General features: G+C 32.5%; 1 protein-coding gene across 1 annotated transcript; it reads left to right on the forward strand.

Annotated features, from left to right (window-relative positions):
• The first annotated feature begins 2,143 nt into the window (after positions 1–2,143).
• LOC111410552 (putative late blight resistance protein homolog R1A-10) lies at positions 2,144–8,223 on the forward strand. The gene is made up of 4 exons (XM_023040961.1): positions 2,144–2,726; positions 3,253–5,498; positions 6,477–6,526; positions 7,877–8,223. The coding sequence occupies exons 1-4, from the start codon at positions 2,183–2,185 to the stop codon at positions 7,890–7,892; spliced, it is 2,856 nt and encodes a 951-aa protein (XP_022896729.1). The 5' UTR covers positions 2,144–2,182; the 3' UTR covers positions 7,893–8,223.
• Positions 8,224–10,422: the final 2,199 nt, after the last annotated feature.

The following is a 10,422-nucleotide window of genomic DNA, read 5'->3' on the forward strand; positions in this document are numbered from 1 at the left end:
CTCTATTCTTAGTAAACCTTAGAATTTATAATTTAGTTTTTGAATAACTATAAATTGGGGAAATGATTATTTGATGGAAATAATTACTTCGAAAGATGATGTTGGGGAATAAGATGAAAAATTAAATTAGTTGAATTGTAGGTGGCTAGTTTCATTGGATTGATAGGAATGATTATTTTTATGTTGGGATGATAAATTAAAGTTAAGTAAAAGGACTAGGAAGTGGAGTTAGCTCAAATTGATTAAAGGAAATTGGGAAAATTTCTTCAATTACCAAGAAATTGAGTTTTCATATTCTTGGTATAGTAGTTGTTAAATTCATTATTTTGTATCAAATTTCAGGTAGTGACGTGGAAGTTTGAGAATGCTCATCAATTCAATCAGATTGGTATCCATAGATTTGTGAGTGGAGAGCCTACTTTTCCAAAAAAGAAGATTTCCTTTTTATTTTATTTTATAGAAGCATGTTAATTATGTGAAATGTCTTATTTTTGAGAAATTAGTAAATGAGCATGATTATTATGAAATCATCAGAAAATAAGTGATGTAATTACTTTAATCTTGTACAATGAGGGGCTACGGTTGTGATAAGGATGATTATGTTGTTTCCATCTTATTCACTGAGGGGACACGACCATGTATAGAGTGTTGATCATATAGTTTATGTGCATATGACTTTATAGCCTTCAGATCATCAGTAGATAAATACATGGGGCATATTTTGATGCGGATTTTATGTATATAGTGGATTATTAGCCTTCATCTTACATTTCACCATTTACAGCTTAGCTTATGGAATTCAGATTATAGAATTCAATTTGTTCAGCTTTTAGAGTAAAGCTTCTAACTTATAGTATTGAGCAACAACAATATTTCACAAATTTTCATGAATATCAGATTATTTATATTCGTTATATTTTACAATTAGTGAACTAGAATGAAGAATAAAGAATTTTATAATCCAATTATGTCAATTTTAAAAGTGTTACTAGATTTCTGAATTTCTCAAAGTTTTAATAGAGCAAGATTTATGCATATATGAAAAAGTATAATTATTTTCAATTTATCCACTCACTGAGTTACAAAATCATATTTTGTTACCATTTTCTTAACAGATAGCAGCTATGTTGAGCAGCCTTAGAGCCTGTCAATCCACCAAGAGTGCCACACACACATACATTGTCATTAGATGTATGACTCATTTCGTCAATTTATATGGTTCAAATTTCTTTTAGGATACACGTATATTTTGATAGAAATGTTAATTGGTAATTTATAGATCCATATAATGGGCTCACTGCATATTTAGTATTCTCATTGCTTTTGGGTCTTTTGTTTATAAAGCATGATAAATGTCTTGAATAGTTTGTAATTTGAAGGACTAGCGTGTTATATTTTAAATTATATGTACAGTTTTGATAAAGTTGATATTTGTTCAGGTGATTTAGTCCATATTTTAAAGGAAATTCTGTCAAAAATTTTATACAAAAATATGTCATAGTCAAAGTAGGTCAAGTTTGTTTTGGTGGTGGGTCTAGCACTTAGCTGGTATCTACCAACGACGCAATGCATATGTCGGATCTATTAGGGTGATTCGGGACGAATCATGTCAGCTATTATACAATAGGCAATTTTACTAGTTTTTCTCGAGTTGGTAAACAGCTTGACTGCACTATCAATTTTACTATAATATGTCACTCCTTATCTTCGAATAATAAAACTAGCAACTTGCATATGATGGCTTTTTAGTTGATTAAGAATCCCAAGTTGCTATTATACAATAGGTAAAGTTACTGTTTTTCTCGAGTTGGTAAATAACTTGACTGCAGTAATTAATTTTAATATGATATATCCCTGTGCCGACTTCGAATTATGGAACTTGCATGTGATGGCTTATTTAATGTATTAAGAATTCCAAGTTGCTATTATACAATAGGGAAAGTTACTGCTTTTCTCGAGTTGGTAAATAACTTGACTGCAATAATTAATTTTAATATGATATGTCCCTGTGCCGACTTCGAATTATGGAACTTGCATGTGATGGCTTATTTAATGGATTAAGAATTCCAAGTTGCTATTATACAATAGGTTATTTATTAGTTTTTCTTACTGAGTCTTCATTTGGCCTCTAAACGCTGTTCATCGAAAATCTTGAGTTTGTGTGCCTGGAAAAGTGTTGGATATGGCTTATGCTGCTCTACTTTCTCTAACTCAAACACTAGAACAGATCCTGGGTTCTCGCTCTGAAGAGAAACATATCAAATCTCTCCATGAAAAGCTTAGCTTCTTGCTATCATTTTTGGAAGATTTTTCACAAAAAAATACTGAAACTATTGCAAGTTTGGAAGTAAGAATCAGAGATGCAACATATGAAGCCGAAGATATAATTGAATTGCATATGTCAAAACAGATTCTATCAGAATCTGCAAGTCAAGGAGTTATCAGCTGTTTTGGGAAAATAATTGCTGCACTCCAAATTATGATGCCCTTGTTCCATAATTCTGAAAAATATCGCTTACAGAAAGTAATAAAGGAGATTGATTCCAGTTTGGTAGACGTGGAGAAGATGAGGGACATGAACGACATAGAAGGTTCATCAAAGTCCAGTTCCAGTAACAAGAGTACTTTAGTGGGATTTGATAATGACTCGATGCAAATTACGGATCCACTCAGTGAACCACCTCCTAAATTCAAAAGCACCTCAATTGATGGAATTGAAGACATTGGTAAGACTAGACTGACCAAACTGCAAAGATCAAATCATTAATCACTAAAGTACATATTTTTGTCCTAATATTTTTGTTTAAATCCATCACATTTGCACTTTATGACTACCAGTTTACTGTTATTATTTATGTTATTTATGTATAATCTAGCTTGAATTACTTTTATTTATATCTCCATACTGGTCTATCTGCCTTGTTTATTCTTAAAGGTTGAGATAATGAAGACAGAGATTTGTATGTCTCAAAACTCCAAAAGACATCAAAATGCAAATTAAAGGTTGGATGGTCAACTTGAAAGAAGAAAGTTTAGATTGTCCGTCTCATTTTAAATCTTGAGAAAAAGGATGAAGGAAGTTGAATGGCAATTTAAAGTTGGATATAAGTTAGTTAAAATGTTATGTAGAAGAAATATTAATTATCTTGATCTTTTGAAAAGAATATGGCAAATAATTGAAGTGACCAATATTTTTTAAGGTCATTCAGTCAAAATAATTTCTCAATCTTTTCAATCTCAATTCTATTTCAGAAGTGATGGTGAAGACTAATGATCATAATGATTTACAAGATCTACCGCCAGAGAACTCGTTGCGTGCTACTTCATCAAAATCTACTTCCACTAAAAAGAATACTATGGTGGGATTTGAAGATGACTTGCACCAAATTAAGGAAGAACTGGTCGGGCAATCCTCTAGGTTGAAAATCATTTCAATCGTCGGAATGGGAGGCATTGGCAAGACAACACTTGCCAGTAATATTTACAATGATTCATTTATTAAGGAGCACTTCTACATTCGGGCCTGGACAACTCTATCTCAGGAATATCGTGTGCAAGAACTGCTAGTACACCTTCTAAAATCCATGGAAGAAATCACTGATAAAATGAATCAAAAGGAAACAGATGAATTGAAAACACAAGTATATCAACGTTTGAAGGGCAATAGATATCTCATTGTTATGGATGATGTGTGGGATGCCAAAGTCTTAGATGAATTAAGAAGGATATTCCCGGATGACTGTAATGGAAGTAGGATAATTTTGACATCTCGACAATCCAGTGTCGCTGTTAATGCCAACTCTTCTGCCTGTACTCACCATCTGAGTTTTCTAAGTCGCAAACAAAGCTTGAGTCTTCTGTGCCAGAAGGCCTTTAGGAATGAACGCTGTCCCCCTGAACTCGAGGAAATTGGAAGGAAAATAGCAGAAAAATGCAAAGGACTTCCACTTGCACTTGTAGTAATTGGTGGTGTCCTCTACAAAGCGGAGAAGACACGAGCCAATTGGGAGTATGTTGCAGAAAATGTGAAATCTGCAGTAACTGGAAATGATGATGATTTCATGGAAATACTGTCTTGGAGTTACAACCACCTGCCCCATCGTCTTAGAGCATGCTTCCTTTATATGGGAGTTTTTCCTGAAGATTATGTGATCCATGTCTCCCATCTTATCAGGCTATGGGTTGCTGAGGGATTTTTAAAGCCAAATACGCATAAAAGTTTGGAAGAAGTGGCAAAGGATTATTTGGAAGAGCTTATTGATAGAAATCTAATTATGGTTCGTGACCGGACTTACACTGAGGAAATCAAAACCTGCAGCATCCATGACATCATGAGAGAACTTTGCATGAGGAAAGCTCAGGAGGAGAAATTTCTTTATGTCGCCAATCAAGAATTTGATATTTCTTCGGAAGTCATGAAAAATCAGCGTCACATAAGTATTCATCTGACTGGGCAGAATGCAGTCATATATCACTCAACTTTTCGTTCACTTCTATACTTCACAGATAGTCTATTGCCAAATTCTCTATGTTTTGAGCTTCTTAGGGTGTTGGAAGCAGGCAATATAGATTTCTCTGAGTTTCCAGTGGAAATATTAAAACTTTCTAATTTAAGGTATATTGCTTTGTCCTACCATGGGAAATTCGTGATTCCTGCCTCAATATCTAAACTTTGCAATCTTCAGACCTTGATTCTTTTTCAACATTCTTATGCTAAAAGATTGTTCTTACCAATGGAACTCTTGAAGATGCCACGGTTAAGGCATCTCTTGTTCGATGAAGCTGTCTTGTTTTGTTCTGATGGTCCAGAAAATGTGAACCTACAAACACTTTCTGGTGTAATTGATTTCAAATTGACTCAGGAGGCCCTTCGAACAATTCCTAACCTGAAGACATTGGGAAGTTCTTACCATTGTGAAACTCAAACTGAGTTGTCATTCTATTGTCTTGAGAATTTAGTCCATCTGCATCAACTTGAAAGTTTTAAGTGCAAAGTCATTTCCAGTGTTTGGCCATATGTTCCTGTGCCTCAGAACCTTGCTTTCCCACCAAATCTAAAGAAGTTAACTTTGAGTGGTTGCAAACTTTCAAGGCATAATATGTTTCTTGTTGGTAACCTTCCCAATCTTGAAGTTTTCAAACTAAAAGAGGTTGCCTTCGAAAACAATGCATGGAAAACTGAAGGGGAATTTTCTCGATTAAAATTCCTGCACGTTGAAGCACGTTATCTTAAAATCTGGGAAGCCGAGGCAGCACATTTCTCATGCCTACAGTGCATATATCTTAGGGGTTGCTCGAATTTAAAATGCATCCCTTCTGGAATTGGAGAAATTCCAACTCTTCAGCAAATCATCTTGTACAGATGTCCGTCATCTGTTGTGAATTCGGCAAATTCAATATTAGAGGAACAACAAGACTGGGGAAACTATGAACTTAAGGTTCATATCGATTCCCTTGATTTTGGAAACATAGCTTTCAGTGGCTACTCCTATCGTAAGGTAAAAGTTTCCCCTGGGCATAAAGTATCTACTAAGCAATTTATTCAACTTTAGTCTTTCAATGCTAAGCTCTCACATGCATACCAAAATATGCTTCATTAAAGGTATGATACGTGCTAATTTTTCATAAATGAGTGATAGCAAAACATGAACTCTATCGTCTATTCCAATACTATATTAGCCTATTAAAGAGGGACTAAGCATATTTCTAAATTTAGAACCCCTTTATTTTATTTTGGCTCACAAGAATCTTTACTGCATTGATATAGCTTGTTTTGTTTACAAGTACTTATCTAGGTGCAAGTTTGACTTTCTAACATATCCAATGGATAAAACCTTAGATTGGGAGAACAAATTTGTGTGCCATTTGTTTCAATTCAGGATCTCCCATTTAGAATCTGAAAGATCGTGTTTCAATTGTATATTGGCTTGCGATTAAAGGAGAAAGGCTTAATTTCGATCAAAGTAGACAAAGGTCATAACCTTTCATTTATTAAATTTGTTCAAGACTTGGGATGATAAAGTCAGTGCGAAAATAATATTTAAATGAATAAATATAGCTATGGGTTTAACTTCAATTACATTTTAGACTTCACTATAATTTACAGCTGACCTAAACATGGGATTTTGGGATGGGTTATACCTTTTTTGGAACCAATTTTATAAACTAATTTATTATTATTATTAGTACTACTATTACTATTACTACTACTACTACTACTACTATTATTATTATTATTTATTTATTTATTTTTGGCATTTTGGGAATGTAGTCCTTTTAAAGCAATTTTTACTTTTCAGTAATTGGTTTGGCATGCACAACACCTACTTAGACTCTTTATTTTATTTTATTTTTTGGCTCAAGCATACGATGAAAAAATGAATTCGACGTGCATGTGAAATGATGTGTGAAAGATGTATACTACTTAAACTTAATCTACCTTATAGTCTTTTTCTCCTTTCCATGATTTTTTGCAGATGACAAAACTTGTGAATAAAACGATCCCAGTGCACATACGTGAGATTATGTAAGTTCTACTGTCAATATATTTCAACATTTTGTAATATAGCATTAGTAGGTTATGTAAGTTCTACTGTCAATATAGATTATGTTTAATTTAAAGTAATGGAGCATTAGTAGATTGTTCTAGAAAAAGGCTAAACATTTTGTTCACTGCATATTATGCCACTCTTCATTTGTCAAAACATGCCAACTTAGCTATTGCAGATATAGTGAGGCGAATGTGCTCAAAATGGGGAAAATTTCATGATACCTAATTTGTCTTAATTGGGCCTTCAAACTATCTGCTCTTAAAATAACCATGATACCTAATCACACTGGTAAATAAATTATTTTATATACAATGTGCTGATAATTTGTACTGCTTTCATTCACCTTTATCACTATTAATAGTGCTTTCCACTCTAGTATTCTCACAAGTGGACATCCTTCCAATACTTTCCGATAATCAGGATTGTGACAGTTATTGAAATGAGATTAAAATATATTGCTTTACAACTAGTTCATATTGACACCATCCCCTAGCTGTCCATATGATGATATGAAGTTACTCTTTGTTGGGCAATGGCTTTCCTTCATTTTAAACTAGCAGTGACTTGCATCAAATTGGACATGTTAAAAGGAACATAGAGAAAACTCAACCTAAGAGAAAACTCTTACTTTGTAACATAGAGAAAACTCAACCTAAGAGAAAACTCTTACTTTACCTAAGAGAAAACTCTTACTTTGTCCATTATATATATTGTGAACTAATATCTGATATAAATTCGATTCCCGAAAAAAAAATGTATAAATGAATAAGTATTATTATTTTCATGACTTTCCACTCACACTACAACATTTTCTTCTTTTTATAACATTTAATCATAACATTCTTATTAGAAATGCTATTAATTAAATATATATTATACTTAAATTAGTATAATAGAAGTTAGCCCAATTTATTTAAACATACAAAATAACATAGCCCACTTTAATTAAACATATTCAACATGACTAATCTAGTAAGCACTTGTGCTTATCTTTTGCTAAGTACTGGTGTGACATGGTATACTATAATAGGTGGTGGAAGATAATGATTGGTCACAAAATTGATTATACCACATATTATAGTGTGTCACATCACCTTGTGCACTGATAGTTATAGGAGATCAATTTCGATATGCAAATTAACTTCCCAACCCATTATTTCACAAACTCACCCCTGCAGATCGTAACCCTTTCTCGGTCTCTCTCGTTTCTCAACAAAATTATTGCCTCATGAAATCTCTTAACCCGCTTGAATCGTGCTTTTGAGGGCTCCTTTTAGTCATTTTTTCTTGACTCCTAAGTCTAGTTTTTTCCCCTTTTTTTGCAGGATTGATGTGTTATGATCCAGACGCGGAGGTCATAGATTGAGCATTTGAGAGTTACATTTAGTACAAAATAAAATGAAACCTGTTTGCAATTTTGTTTAATTGGGAGGTTAATTGAATCTTGTTGAAAATCTTTGTGAGTATTCTTGATGCGGACATCACCCATATATGTTTTGGGCTAGTTTCATATATGTTTAGTTTAGTTTAAGCTTCAATTATTGGGTTTGGCCCAAGCCCATTTACTTTCTAGGTTTGTCGATTTCTCTATTTACATATATTGGTAATGTAATTTCAAAGGAGACAATGATTGATGAATATAAATGAAATGCATGGCTAACAAGTTTTCTCCTGTGTCTTCCTCCCTAAATCTCTTCTCCTTTGGTCTTTTCCCCACATTCTCTCCAGTTCTCCCCCCTTTCTTGCTTCTCTTCTTCTTTGCTGCCTCTTCTTCTTTCCTTCTGTTGTTGTTCTTCTTAGATTGCTTTCTCTTTATCTATAAAATATTTCCATTGATAAATCATATTTTTGTGTCAGAGCTAAAACCTGGATTTTGCTGTTAAAGAAGTCTGAAATTGTAATGAAACCTTCATTAGTTATTATCCCTTTTGATGAGAAGGTTTACTTGTAAGGGAGGCCCATGGAATTGAATCCATCATCTACCAGGAAGAAGTCTATGCACGAAAAACATTTATTAAAAGAAGACTTTATTTTTTAATTAGCTTAGGAAACCATTGTCAGATTACACCATAAAGCAGATACGAAATTGGTTTGCATAAATTTTTTATGCAACCCTATTTTGAGTAAAACGTAGATGTGAACGGGTGGAAACAAAGGAGTAAGCAAGATTAGAGAAATGGATATCCACGGCATCTACTAGAAATTTACTTGCACTTGTTTGATACCTAATTTTTTTTTCCTTTTTTTTTTTTAAATACATTTTTCTCCATCTTCTTTCAATCACATGTTCTTCAATAAAATAATATTACACACAAATTCAAAATTTTATCTTATATTTTAACATTACATTCTCGATCAAAATACTATTTCAAGATACATTATTTCCAAGACATGGGGCTCAAAATTGAATTCAACCAAAAATTTTGAAGTATAATATACCCTACACAAAAATGACACCCTTCTTTCCTCTTACTCTAATTTTATCTCGACGTAAAGAAAGATTATGATGTAAATTAAGATTTATGTTGCATTCTTCTTTCCCCTTGAATATAACTTTTGACGATTAAAGAAATTATGTATATTCTTGATCAATATCAATATTCTCACCTTAGATTGAGAGTCTCATTATCTAGTCAATATTTATTTTATTTCTTTAATCTAAGTCGAATTTTACAAAAAATCAACTTCACTCAAAAACATTATGAAGTTCAGTGACCATTTGAAAGCATTTTAAAGTACAATGAGTAAAACATGATAAAGGTATAAGTTCAGTGACTAATGAAACATGATGAGTAAGTGATGAAGTGCAATGTATTTAAGTTCAATGGCCAATCGAAAACATTTTAAAATTAGTGCTTAAAGCGTGATGAAGGTATAAACTTAGTGATCAATTGGAAACATTTTAGAGTTTGGTGAGTAAGATGTGACATAGGTATAAGTTCAATGAACAATGAAACATTTGACTTGGAAAAGGTCAGGCTAAGTGTGTGGAAAAGGAAAAGAAAGAAAAGTGCGTAAGCAGTGTGTAGAGGGCAAAAGAAAGAAAGAAATAAAGAAAGAAAGAAAGGTAGGGGAAAAAGGAAGAAAAGCACGTGAACGGTGCGCCGCATCAATCAGGTCCGATTTTCTTATTTTGTTAGTTTTTTAAGAATAAAAAAATCAAGGAAGAAAAAATATTTGATGTCCTTTTAGTTCCCATATCATAATTTGCACAAGTTATGACCATGTTTCGATGAATGATTATATTATAGAAATGCATATATTTGGATGGGTTTGTCGAACTTTCCCCTTTGTTGAATTTTGGGGTTTTAGGTTTTAACAATGAATGTAGAATTAGTGGATTTCATGAGGATATTTAGTTAGGAAAAATTACATGAATACAGGTGTTTAAATATTGAATTTCAAAAATAAGGTTCAAAATTCTGGGGTTTTAGGTCTTGCTAGATGCATGTAACAATAAATGTAGAATTAGTGGATTTCATGAGGTTTGATATTTAGTTATTTTTAATTGATAAAATTATGGGACGTTAATTTCGGAAGTGATATATACTATGGGATGAGAGAGAGATATTCAATTAATCTATAAAGAAAATTAGGTCTTGCACGTCCCAAATTATAAAATTTTGACACGTGCCCTCATTTGGAAAGAATGATATACAATTTCTTATAATATTAAACTCTTTGGCGGCAAAAACGAAAAACTTTATATGACCAATTTTAAAAAGGACAAAATAATCGTTTAAGTTTTAACATTTGTAGTGAATGTTCAAAATGTTTAGAAAATGTGCAATGCAATCCCAAATCTTTGATAAGTGTATTGGAAACACTACAAAAAAAAAAAAAAAAAAAAAAAAAAAAAAAAAAAAAAAAC

Source organism: Olea europaea, chromosome 2 (genome assembly GCF_002742605.1).
Source record: "Olea europaea var. sylvestris chromosome 2, O_europaea_v1, whole genome shotgun sequence".
Classification (NCBI taxonomy): domain Eukaryota; kingdom Viridiplantae; phylum Streptophyta; class Magnoliopsida; order Lamiales; family Oleaceae; genus Olea; species Olea europaea.

What these genes read in the sequence shown, in the direction of transcription:
- LOC111410552 (XM_023040961.1), top strand. Translation starts at nt 2,183, where the DNA reads ATGGCTTATGCTGCTCTACTTTCTCTAACTCAAACACTAGAACAGATC. An exon ending in TGATGGAATTGAAGACATTG is followed by an intron (nt 2,727 to 3,252) that starts GTAAGACTAGAC and finishes ATTCTATTTCAG; the next exon opens with AAGTGATGGTGAAGACTAAT. An exon ending in GTGGCTACTCCTATCGTAAG is followed by an intron (nt 5,499 to 6,476) that starts GTAAAAGTTTCC and finishes GATTTTTTGCAG; the next exon opens with ATGACAAAACTTGTGAATAA.